This window comes from Ahaetulla prasina, chromosome 1, assembly GCF_028640845.1.
Source record: "Ahaetulla prasina isolate Xishuangbanna chromosome 1, ASM2864084v1, whole genome shotgun sequence".
Lineage (NCBI taxonomy): Eukaryota > Metazoa > Chordata > Lepidosauria > Squamata > Colubridae > Ahaetulla > Ahaetulla prasina.
Window position 1 is genome coordinate 119,691,670 of NC_080539.1, and position 13,352 is coordinate 119,705,021.

The 13,352-nt window shown below is 36.6% G+C and overlaps 1 protein-coding gene across 3 annotated transcripts in view; it reads left to right on the forward strand.

Annotated features, from left to right (window-relative positions):
- The first annotated feature begins 6,129 nt into the window (after positions 1–6,129).
- Positions 6,130–13,352, forward strand: part of ATG5 (autophagy related 5) — a 41,271-nt gene continuing 34,048 nt past the window's right edge. The window contains exons 1-3 of one of the 3 annotated variants that reach the window (XM_058174495.1): positions 6,130–6,237; positions 8,816–8,977; positions 10,638–10,765. In XM_058174495.1, the coding sequence (XP_058030478.1) occupies positions 8,870–8,977; positions 10,638–10,765 (236 nt within the window). In that variant the 5' untranslated portion in view covers positions 6,130–6,237; positions 8,816–8,869. Of the gene's footprint in view, positions 6,238–6,387; positions 6,729–8,815; positions 8,978–10,637; positions 10,766–13,352 lie in introns of those variants that run through there. The other 2 variants (XM_058174503.1, XM_058174486.1) reach the window with 2 other exon arrangements.

Below are 13,352 nucleotides of genomic sequence, written 5' to 3' on the forward strand. Positions count from 1 at the left end.
AGCTCCTGGCAGCTTGTAAGAGATTTGCTTTTTAATGTTATGCTTTTAAACCTGTTCGCTTGAGCTAATAATAAAGTTTAACATCCTTTTATTTATTGCTGTGCTTATTATTGTGTCTGGATCCAAAAGAACCAATTATTTATTTTCAGGATAATAGCAAAACACTATCTTTTACATGTTTGCACGTCATTCAGTGAAGGAAGAAATAATAATATTACTACTATGACAATGCAGCAAGCAAGAAATGGTAGGATCACAAAAGAGACAAAGTAATAGAAAAAGTAAAGGCTAAAGTGTTCTGCAATTTTGGAATTCCAACAGACAAGCACTGGCCATACTACAGACTTAACAACTGTTGATAAAAAAGACCAAAGAAGTCTGGATAATGGATGTAACAGTAACTGGAGACAACAGAATAGAAGATAAAGAACTGGAGAAAATCTCAAGATACAAAGAACTGCAAATAGAAGTAAAAGGTCTGTGGCAATAGAAAGCAAAGTTAGTACCAATAGTAATTATTAGGTGCCTTGGGTGCAATCCCAAAAATATCTGTAGCACCATTTGGACATCATCAGCACTGACAAAATCACTACCAGTCATTTGCAAAAGGCACTTAGTTAGACATCCTGTGATATCTATAATATTATTAAACAATAACATCTGCCCATTCAGTCCTTGGAAAGGAGCTGATAAGTGGACAAGAATTCCAAATACAATCTAAACATATTGCTTGAGCAACATTAACTAAAAAAAACAGATGCTAGAAATAAAATTGTGTACATTACTACTGAGCTTTATCCAAGCTTACCTAAGAGAGTAAATAAATTTAATTCATGCTTTTGAGTATATGTATAAGACTAAACAAGACTGAGTATATACTGTATAATGTGTTTCTGACAACCGTGCATTAAAATATATTTAATGATAATAATTTAGTCCGGTCACCTCATCATGTATGTCACTGAAAACAGAAGCTCTATTTAGCAGTTTTATTACTTCAAGGAGCCGAGCCAAGTAAACACTAGCAATACAGTGTTTGCAATTGAGTAGGCTGTATGGTGCTATCGATGCCCGTCCATTACATAGCTAGAACTGGTTGGAGCAGTTGTGTAAGTTTTCAACCATGCTATAATTCCAAATAATTAGGTTATTTATTAACTTCATTTCTTCTTCTGGGATAAGTTTAATATGTTTGATGGATTTTTAAAAATAAATGTGTAGCTGAACCACAGATAAAAACCTGGTTTATTGGAAATGCTGACATACTTGCAGGACTCTTTTGTTAAAAATATTAAAAACAGTATGGACTTGCAGGTTCCAATTCTGGTCATATGTATTAAAATGTGTCTCCTATATATAGGAAAGGAAACATCTGAGCAATAATATTCAATTCTGCAATTGTAGGCCTTTGTACAGTTGTACCAAACTTACTATGTACGTTTGTACAGTGGTACAAACTTACTATGGCAACCTACTACACTAGTCTAAACCCCTATCTGAGGCAGTTTTAAACCATCCGCAGATGTTCTCATGTTTTTTTCTCAACTAAGCCACAAACCACAATTTTAACATGAGATTAATTTGATGCACTTCAGTAACCATTGAAGATTCAAGATACATTATCAGCTTTTTACCACTAGATCCTTTAATAAAGTAACATTAAGCTTAACTGCAATTCATAGTGGAAGCATGGTTAAGTTTATATATAAGATTTACACCCTCTATCAATAGACTCTAGGCAGTTTACATATACTAATAAAATGATATTAATAGTAAAATGTACAGTATCAAATTAAGTACAAAAATTACATTAGATAGTTAAATAAGATTGGTCAATGATCAATCAATGATTCCAGATAAGGAATGTGCAACCTACTCATTGGTTGAAATCATAGTTTCAATCACTATGATGAAATGTGCATCATGATGTCATACTGCAAATCCCACCCCTTACATACATGTTCACAATATGATGCTGCAAGTATAAAACGAACAGCCTTTGTGCTATAATGTTACGATGCACATCTCATCGCTTCCTCCTATCATTACGTCCATGGTTGGAATATACAGTCCAATAAGTTTTACTTGCCATAGATTGGCAAAGCAGAAAGTGGAAAATGCCTTTCTGGTTTTTGTATTTTGCAGCAGGTAGGAGGAATGCCAATTTTTTTTTTTTTGCTTTAATGGTATGCATCATTTAAATTTCAAGAACTTGCAATGGAATTTGCATTATGCAACTAGCACAGTTAGTCAATAATACAATGGCTATTTCAAATATTGCAACTTTCTCCAACAAAGAAGTTGACGGGAATCAAACACCATATCTGTATGATATTTAATGCAATATGTAAGTTTATCACTGTGGCTTATTCAATAAATCATGGTTAAGGTAGTAAACTTTTCTAGCAGTGATTACATTTTCTCCAGTCAGAATACATTTTTTCCAGTCAGATTACATTTTTTCAGTCAGCTACCAAAATCCAGATGGCATAACAGTGACATGCAGTAATATGAGGGGAAGAGAAGGACCAATATTTTTGGTATTTTTGTTTGGGATTTTATTATTTTAAACAAGTGTATTAGTAGTCAATCTTTGGAGAATCTATTTGCTGTCTTATTTTTTAAACTTGGAAAAATAAGTGCCTTCTTGGAACATTTTGGTTAATGAATTGTCAAACAACTGTTCATTAAATGAAGTTTTCCTTAAATTCCTTGAATTTGCAGTACTTTTTATCATATGAGAAAAGTTACAGAAGTGACAGAAACACTACGACACCTAGCGGTGTCAAGGTAAGTTTGCAAGAGCATACTGTATTATATTCATGGGACAACTACAGTATTTATACAAAATTCTGTACGAATACACTTACAGTATGAAAGTAATATATTTTTTTAAAAATTACCGTAGTCCCTTACTTAATTCTGCCATTTCTGTTTGTACTCAAGTGCAACAAATATGGTTCAGTTTTACCCAAAATAATCTTTAGAACTTATTTGCACATTGTATGAATTATGATATAATAATATTTCAATTGCACTCTGATTCTTGAAATAATATTAAGACAGAAAGGTAGAAGACATTGCTGTATTATTTGGCCAGATTCATTCATTTTACTAAATTTTATTGGCTGAGTTAACATACAATGCTAAAATACTGATTGGTTTAAAACTGCAAATAGTTCAATTAACAGAAGTTGCACAGACAGAGGAAGCCACTCTCTGACCTATAACTTTTCCTTATTTTTTTTAAGTATTTAGTTTTTAAGTCAGTTTACCTTTTTCTTTTATTTGGGGGGGGGCAGTCAGTTTCAAAGAAAGCACCAGGCTGCAGCCATTATTTTTATCTTGTATGAATACTCAGGATTGTTTTGTGGAGTGAGGGTGAGAGGGCACAGAAGCATTTTTGGAAAGAAGAACCAGAGAATGGCATTTTGCTTCCAGCATGCTAGAGTCCCTTTTAAAATGAATACTAAAGAAGAAACTATCTGAATGGAGCTCAGGAGGCCGCATTTTTGCTGGCAGAGGGATGCAGGAGGCCGTCCCAGCTGAAAACAGAGACTGGGAGCCTGTTTTTGCTGGCAGAGCACTCGGGCCACCACAGGCACCCCTCAAGATGGCCACCCCCACCCTGGCCCCCCAAGGTCAAACAACCCTGATGCGGCCCTCAATGAAATCAAACAGAAATCGAGTTTGACACCTGAATGTTAAGTCATGTCTGACTCTTCATGACCTCATAGACAACAGCATGGCAGTCCCCCACCACCCCTCCCCCACTGTCTCCCAGAGTTTGCCCGAACTCACCTCCCATTGCATCAATAACACTATCTAACCATTTCATCCTCTGCACTCCCCTTCTCCTTTTACCTTCAAACTTTCCCAATATCAGGTTCTTTTCCAATGAATCCTCTCTTTTCATTTGGAGGTTAAAGTATTTGAGAAGGAAGCTTTAGGCCAGGGAGAAGGATTTTTCTCCTTCTAACTACAATGGCATTACCTAACAAAATGAACATTGTGATACCAAAGTGATAAACACCTTGTTTTTGTACTTGCATCCTGACATCAAATACAAGTTAAGTAATAGAGTTTACGTTGTGCTAAAACAGATGTATGCACTTATTTCCTGGAATGTGCAAAGAATCCATGTGAAAAATTAATTGCCAGATTATACATATATTTAAGAAAGGGATTTTCATAGATGACTTTATTTGACTTCCCAGTGGGAATTCTTCCTGATTTATCATCTGAAGGTTTATCCTCTGCAATAATGTATTGTATTATACTTTATATTACATACTTTTTCCTTTTCAGTTGTTCAACTTGTCTGCTATTGTACAAGATTCTGCCTTATTTATTATCTAGAAACCAGTTTGGCTAGTTTTTGGTTATGTTGAGTTTCACCCAAGCTTGTCATACTCACAGAACCCCACCTTGAATGTCTAATTATATCTATGTTCAAAGCAATGCAAATATATTTCCTTTGGAATTGCACATAGGAAAAACTATCTGGTTGCTTCAAAACTGATTGAAGTTGCAACTCACCCAATAGTCTTTTTATAACTACAGTTCATTAAATATGCTTTCTTTACATTTTTCTTACCTGTGGCTATTACATTTTTCAATAACACCAAAATATATATACGCAAATACATATACAGCAAGCTAAGCCACAGTTTATTTAATCATGGCTTGATGACTGAAATAAATTTGCCAGGTTCTGTCACTAAATTATACAATATGATTTACAAATCAACAAGGCTGGATTCATGCTACATACTAACTCCTTCCACAGTATGACTGTAACTTTGTTGCATGTATCCTACGATTTATATTGATTTTGATATTGTTTCCTGAATGCTTATTTGTAGCCTATGACTATCATTAAGTGTTGTATCATTAAGTGTTAAATTTGCACCTTATGTCTATCAATAAGTGTTGTACCTTAATGAAGTTATCTTTTCTTTTATGCACAGAGAGCATATGCATCAAGACAAATTCCTTGTGTGTCCAATCACACTTGGCCAATAAAAAAATCTATTCTATTCTAAGTTGGTAGGAATTATTCCCATTTAGGTCTTAACTCCTTTTTCCCCCAGTCTTCCATTTTAGAAAGTTTGTGAGTCTGATATTTAGCTGTCATTACATTTTAAACAGGGTAAGCAATAAACAATAAATCATTTCAATGAATACATGTAGAATAGCTTCATCCACCTTCCTAATAAATTGCTTTGTTATTTTCTTTTATGCACAGAGAGCATATGCATCAAGACAAATTCCTTGTGTGTCCAATCACACTTGGCCAATAAAAAAATCTATTGTATTCTAAGTTGATAGGAATTATTCCCATTTAGGTCTTAACTCCTTTTCCCCCCAGTCTTCCATTTTAGAAAGTTTGTGAGTCTGATATTTAGCTGTCATTACATTTTAAACAGGGTAAGCAATAAACAATAAATCATTTCAATGAATACATGTAGAATAGCTTCATCCACCTTCCTAATAAATTGCTTTGTTATTTTCTTTTATCGTATAGCAAACGATCACCTTAACAGGATTTTAAAAATTTCCCTCTAGCCAAATTAGCACACATTATTTTTCCTGGTTCTACAAAAGAGGCTGCAATTCAACTGCTGCATTACTGTTTCTCAACTTTGGCAGCTTTAAGATGTGCGGACTTCAAGTCCCAACATCCCCTCCGTAAAGGGGAATTCTGAGAGTTCACACACCTTACACTGCTCTACACCCGCCTGCAAATTTGCTGAACTTCAACTTCCAGCAGCCCCGGCTCCCATGGCTGCTTGCCAGGAAGGCTGGGAGGCTTAGCTTCATCTACCCGTCTTTGGCGCCGTAGATTCATTTGCCAGGCCACCTGTAAAGCGAATCTGGGGAATATACTGCCCCCTGGAGGGCAGCATCCGTAAAGCCGAGGATGTCCTTTTTCTGTAGTCTCTATGATTACCCAGCACTTCCGGGTTGCAACAGAAACCAAAACAATCGCACCGCCGAATTTCTCTCTGGTCTGGAGGTTTGGAAGGCTCGAGCCGAGTCACGTGATTTCTCCACCCATTTCCCCCCCTCCCCCAGACTCGGCGTCTTTAAAAGGAAGGCCTCCTTGGTGGGCGGGGCGAGGTTGAGTGGAGTTTGCGCGTTGTGGAGAGGTGCGAGTGAGCTAGTGGCGAGCCGGAAGGGCGGAGAGGTGGGGTGGGGGTGGGGGCGCGGCTGGAGACGGAAACGAACTGGCAGGTAACGGTTGCGCTGCCTCTTCCCGCTCTTGGTCTCGAGGCGTCCGAACTGCTGGGGGTGTGTGTGTGTGTGTGGCGCGTGGAGGAACTTTCACTCTTCTCCCACCCACCCCCTCCCTCCCCTCCGCCGCGAGACGGAGAGTTCTGGTCTGCCTTTTCCTGGCGCCCCTTTCCTCCTCCGCGCGCGGGGCTTTCCCTGCGGCGCTGCAGGTTGCGCTTTAATCTTGCGAGGAGATGCCTCGCGTATGCGCGCTCTCTTGCTCCGGCATAAGAAGGTCGTGCCGTGGAGCCGTTCCCCCTCTCCCCGCCCCCAATTAATTTGGGAAACACCAGGGATGGGTTTCCAAAGAGGGAACGGCTCTCTGTTGCTTCAAAGAGATGGCATCCGGCTTAACCTTTGCATGGCGTTTCCCCATGGTGTTCATTGGATATCTGATGAATTAACGGGTGCTAACTTTAAATCCTATAAACTACAACTAGCGGGGCTATTTGGTGAGTTCCGGGATTATGAGATCCGAACGGTTGGGGAATGCCAGGTGGCCTCTTCCCCCGGATCCTAAGGAAGCTTGATTATCTGCCATAATATAAGCCGTCCATCGCCACCCTCCAGGTTATTTGGACAAGTTCCCAGCATTCACTACAGTGAATTCACTACAGTAAGTCGAGGACTACCTGTACTCGGTGGAGTTTCCTGCCCACAGGAAACTCCACCGAGTACAGGCAGTCCTCGACTTACGGCCACAGCTGAGCCCAAACTTTCTTTGGTTAAGTGAGACCTTTGTTTTAAATGAGTTTTGTCCCATTTTATGACCTTTCTTGTCACAGTTGTTCAGTCAGTCGCTGCAGTTGATAAGTTAGTAACCCGGTGGTTAAATGAATCTGGCTTCCCCTTTGCTTATCAAAAGGTTGCAAAAGATGATCACATGACCTTGGACCACAGCAGTGGTCATAAGGATGAACCAGTTGCCAAGCTTCTAAATGTTGATCACGTGATCATGGGGATGCTGCAAAGGTGGTAACTGGTGAAAAATGATCATAAGTCACTTTTTTCAATGCCATTGTAACTTTGAACAGTCACTAAATGAATTGTTGTATGTCAAGGACTACTTGTACAAGTCCACAGCCAGAGAGTGCTTGAGTTGGGGAAAACTAATGCAGATGTTAGGGGAGATGAAATTGCTTAAGTTAGGCTTGTTTAATGTTTGCTAATCAGTTTGTGAATCCAGCTACTGAGATTTGGAGGTATGTTTCATGAATTTCAGCAGTTTGGAGAGTTGAGCTTGAAGAAAGAAACTTCTCAGATGCTTTCTGTTCTCAGTTCCCTTATTAATCTCCCCAAAACAAGGAAAAGAGTTGAAACTTTGTCCTATTTCCAGAATCACAGTGCCACTGGATGACTTGTAGCTGCCTCCCAAAAGTCTAGAACAGTGATAGCAATAGCAGTTAGACTTATATATGGCTTCACAGTGCTTTACAGCCCTCTCTAAGCAGTTTACAGAGTCAACATATTCCCCAACAATCTGGGTCCTCATTTTACTGACCTCTGAAGGATGGAAGGCTGAGTCAGCCTTGAGAGGTCAAAATCGAACTCCTGGCAGTGGGCAGAGTTAGCCTGCAATACTGCATTCTAACCACTGCGCCACCACAGCTTGATTGATTGGCAAAAGGTTTGATCAGAAAAGATTAGCTAGCCTTTATTGATACTTTTTCCTGGCACACATTAAAAATGAAATTCTGATGCCCACTCTTGAATACATGTGTCTGTGTGAATGTGTAAATGATTTGGCATTTAGGCTTGGCATGTCAAAAATCCAGAGAATGGCTAAATTGACTCATGCTGGCATGTCACACACACACACACACACACACACCCCTCAGATAATTTCAACCCTATTGCCACTCAAAAAGGCTAACTCGCTGCCAGGAGTTAGATTCTGATAGGTTTAAGTTGACTTGGCCTTCTATCTTGAAATTGGTAAAAATGATGATATTTTTTTAGAGAATTTTGTAAATAAAGCCTTCATATGAGGCAGTTACAGATTTCATTAAAGCATTCTATCATTTTTGTTTGTTTATTTGATGGTGTACTGAGAAGTTAGAATTGACATGGCTCATTATTTAAAGCAACTATATCTCTCTAGAAGAAGAAATTTACATTTGTAAAGAAGAATTTGTAAAGAATTTGTAAAGAAGAATTTACAAATCCACTCTGATTTTCATGTACATACTTTTCCTGTGCAGTTGTTCCCTTCTAGTTGCACCCCTACTAAAATTAATTTTTGTCTTCAAAGCCACCATTTGCTGAAACAGAAAAATGGGTTAGAAGAAATCTCACCACAACATTTGGTTTATTAGGCAAGTTTATTATTTTTAACTAAAGAAATTCAGAGCATAAGTTATCTATTCATAAAGAATATCATACCACATTAGGAAGCTATGCAATGTGAAGATAGTAATACTTGTTTCAACTAACCATAATTTGAGGATTCAAGATGAAAAGAAAATCATATACTAAAGGGGAAATGTGATTCAGGTAATCATGTGGGTTTAAAAGCTGAGTCTTTGTTTTTTGTTTGTAGTGAGTTATCTAAGGAATAATTTAGCCTAAATGTGTTTCTGCACTTCCTGGAAGAATGACAGATGACAAAGATGTACTCAGAGATGTGTGGTATGGAAGAATACCAACCTGTTTTATGTTGTATCAAGATGAGAGTACCGAAAGAGAAGCGGAACCGTACTACGTAAGTGTATAACTCCATGAAAGACCTAAAGCTGAAGAATATTGTGGCTGGGTTTACACCTCATACAAAGTCATATTGTGGCTTAGTTTTGGTTTAGTGTGATGTATCAACCCAGAGAATTATTCAGTAATTTATGGTTCAGTAAACTATAACCTAGGATGTATAAATCTAGTAACTCTCTTGCATATTTGACTTTAACAAATGAGTAATGCTTTGTTGGATAAAACTTATGTCAATAAACATTGTTGGATTTCTATTTCAGATCAGTATTATTAACATTAAATTTGATAATAGAATTTCATTTTGTTACAGGACTGATTCTGCTATTCTGCCTGGCACATTGTTCTACGTTTCTAATATATGTTCAGTTTTTAAAATATATGTTTAAACATATGGTCAGTTCAATCTCTGAAGTTCTATGAACTAGATTTCATCAAATGGGAAAGGATAAAATATGTTAGGCAACAAAAAAAATATCTTTGGTAATTTACATTTAATGCTGTGTAAGACCTTCTTAGATTGATTCAGGTTTCTGACTTCCTAAGTATTGTTCACCTACTATCTTACCTGGTGAGAGTTCTGAGAAACAAAACCATATGCACACCATTTTGTAAATTTTGAGTTGGCGTGATAAAGTTATTCACTCTTTTTATCTTTTCATTTTGTTCTCTTAGTCTCCTTTTCTTTTTTGAGATAGCTGTATGATGATGTGGGATGATTTATTTTCTATATTATTTACAAGCATTCATTAATGAAATGCAAATTAACAATTTTTTACTGATGTCTTACAATTCATGATTATTGTAAGTAACATCTTCCTGTATATCCAAATTCCATTTGTAATGGAAATACATTTCTTATGAAGTTTTTATTCTGTCTATGAAGGTTTGCCTGAATCTGTAACTAGTATGCATCTTTAACTTTTATGCCCACAATTTTCAGTCTAATTACTTGAATGTCAGTCCCATAAAGCTCACTTCTGTGGTTTCATATTATTGTGCAGTATTTTTTATTTATTTATTTATTTATTATTTATTTATTTATTTACTTACGGGACCGTCTACTGCTACCGAATACCTCTCACCGGCCCGTGCGCTCTCACAGAGAGGGACTCCTCAGGGTGCCGTCAGCTAGGCAGTGTCGTCTGGCGACGCCCAGGGGAAGGGCCTTCTCTGTGGGGGCTCCCACCCTCTGGAACAAACTCCCCCCAGGACTCCGTCAACTTTAAGCTTCCGTCGCGAGCTTAAAACGCACCTATTTATCTGTGCAGGACTGAACTAGTTTTTAAATTTTATAGGGGTTTTAATTGGTTTTAATATTCATACTATTTTTAATAATTTGGCTTTTTGAATAAGTTTCTTAATGGTTTTCTTAATTTGTATATATATGTTTTTTATTTGCCTGTGAACTGCCCTGAGTCCTTCGGGAGATAGGGCGGTATACAAATACGAATAATAAATAAATAAATAAAATAAATAAACATCTTATAATGGTGAAATAGGAAATACTCCTCTATTTTTCTGGTAATCCCATATCATGCATATATATTTTATAGTGTACATTTTAGTTTAAATTACGAATTTTGAATTAAATCCATACATTCTATTTGAAATCAATTCTCAAAATGTGCAAAATCCATTTTTTAAACTTTGTTTTTCAGCTGCTTTTACCTAGGATAAGCTACCTGACACTTGTAACTGACAAAGTGAAAAAACATTTTCAAAAGGTTATGAGACGAGAGGACATTGGAGAAATATGGTTTGAAAATGAAGGTACCCCATTGAAATGGTGAGTTAAATTTTTGAATGCATATTTTCTACAAGTCGGCAATCTTAAATAGAATGAAAAATTTATAAAGTTAGATTTGCTGGCAGCCATTTAACATTTTTACAATCAAATAAAAGATTGTATCAAACTTTTCTAAAACAAACAAAAAACCTTGTTAAGCACAGTCACTATGCCAAATAAATTTTCTTTTCATGAGCATGTTCTTAAAAGATTGCATATATCTAGACATGAGCTCATTCTTTCTGTTAAATAAAATTATAGTTTTGGGATTTAAAGTTTTAACATTTGTCTACTATGTAAGAGTAAAGTTAGTCTTTTGCAGAGATAATAGTGAGCCCTGGCGGCCATCTTTTTCTTTGGATCTTCAGGGCTGACACATTTAGTGCTGTGGGAAACTGGGAGGGGGATTGCATGGAGTGGTGGAGATATCTAGGCATAATAACATTCCTTTCTGTGTGAGTCAAGGACATTCGGCCTGCACCTAGAGTGGTGTGACTGGGAGGCATCTTCAGTTGGGATGGTAGATTGATTGGACCATGTGATGGACATGTGGGTGCAGAGGAAGAGACTTGGATTTTCTTTTGGGTGGGGAAAATATGGAAGCTTTCAGAGTTGGGTTTTCCCAGATGTTCCAATATGACATCCCTAATAAAATGGAACTTTGAGGAACTTCTAGCATCAGAGTCCTCTTTTGTTGGGGGTGTTACTTGGAACTGTACAATAATTCTCCCATTGCTTAATTCAGGAGTGATTGATGAGATTATTTGCATCAATTTTTCTTTTATTTTGGCACACATGGAATCTGCTTGAAGGAGCTGTTGTATGGATGGTAATTTCTGGTTAAATGAATGTTCGCTTATTTAAAATTTTGGTTATGCTATTTTAGATACGAATTCTGGTTGGTAAACCACTGGCACTGCTCCTACATACCTTTATTTTCTAGGATATAAATAACTGTAACCATATCAATAACTGAGTAGTAATGATTGTGATCAAGCAAGAATCTTGGCTAATGTCAATTAGGATTTGAAAAGAGCTTGGAATTATCTAGCTTTAAGCATATTTAAATACAGTACTTAATTATTAATACACATGCCAAGTAATTAGCATTTTAGCAAGGAAGGGCTAGGGCAGAACAGAAATCATGTCCCCATAGTCTCTTCCTGACATAAAACATTTGCATGTATCTTAATTATTGTATTGTACATTTGGCAAATAAGGGAGTGGATACAGTTGCAAGACATCCTAAAATATTTAATCCCATTAGGGGTAATATGAACATTGCAGTAAGAAACATCATCTACATCTTAATAGTTTTGAACATTCTCACATTATTTATGGTTTCCATTCCTCTTCCTGGATATTAACTTGGCAGTTATTTCACAAGTTTTATTTTTAATTACACTTACTGTATTCTGTTGGAAGTTCTAAGCTTTTCGTGCACTTTCAGTGCAATTTTATATTTCCATCAAAATCACTTTCCAACTTTTCTTCCTGTTTTAATTGTAAACCATCCTTGCTCCTCTTGCCTATAATTTTGGCAGCTATATTTTTCTTCTGTGCACATTTTTACACAACACTGTGCTCTCATACTCACTTCTGGAGTTATCATTTTCATAAATGCATTGTTCTACTTATTCACATCTCATTTCACATAATGTCATTAAGCATCCTTGTTCGTATTTACTAGTAGCCAAACACTACACACTTTTAAGAGGCTGTCCAAAAACTTCTTTTCCCTTTTGCATTCCAAGCAGTTTCCACATCTTTTTTCTTTATATCAACTTCTGCTTATGCTGTTGGGAGGTGCATACTTGCTTGTTGTGCGCTCATTTTATATTCATTTCAATTTCAATTTCAGTTTTCTTTTTCTTCTTCTCTTCCATATCTTTTTAAAAATCCATTTTGAATACTATTATTTAATTTCGTATTTAAAACCTGTTGTTTATATATTTTATGACCCACCATTAAAAACCTACATCTGATCTTATAGTTTATTGTACCTTTTACATAAAATAATTTCATTGCATGATTTTCTTCAAAGCTGAGTGATCAAAATAATATTTTGATACATCTTTCCGACAGCTACTTTGTTGTTTTTATAGCAGATGCAGGGAGAGCATGTGTGTTGATATTCTTTGTATTAAATCCATAGGGTTTAAGGTGAGGAATATATTGCATTTGTTGTTATGTGTGAAATTTATAGTTCCTAAAATCTGTGTTGATGCAGAAAAGAGGCAAATTCAACTTTCTTATCTCAGTGTTCTGGGGCTTTAACCTAAAATTATGAGTGGCAGGGCCAACCATACAGGACTCAATGCAGCTCTTGGGAACACTATTGGAGGACAGCCTGCTATTGGCAATCATACAGTGAATGTAGAAATCTATATACCCTTTTCAAATGCCAGGTTTTTGAAAAAAAAATCAGACCAAAATAATCAGTCCCCCCCCACCCCTTTAACATATACAGTAAGCTATACAACTCAATTGAAAAACAAATAGAATAGAATAGAATAGAATTTTTTATTGGCCAAGGGTGATTGGATACACAAGGAATTTGTCTTGGTGCATATACTCTCAATATATA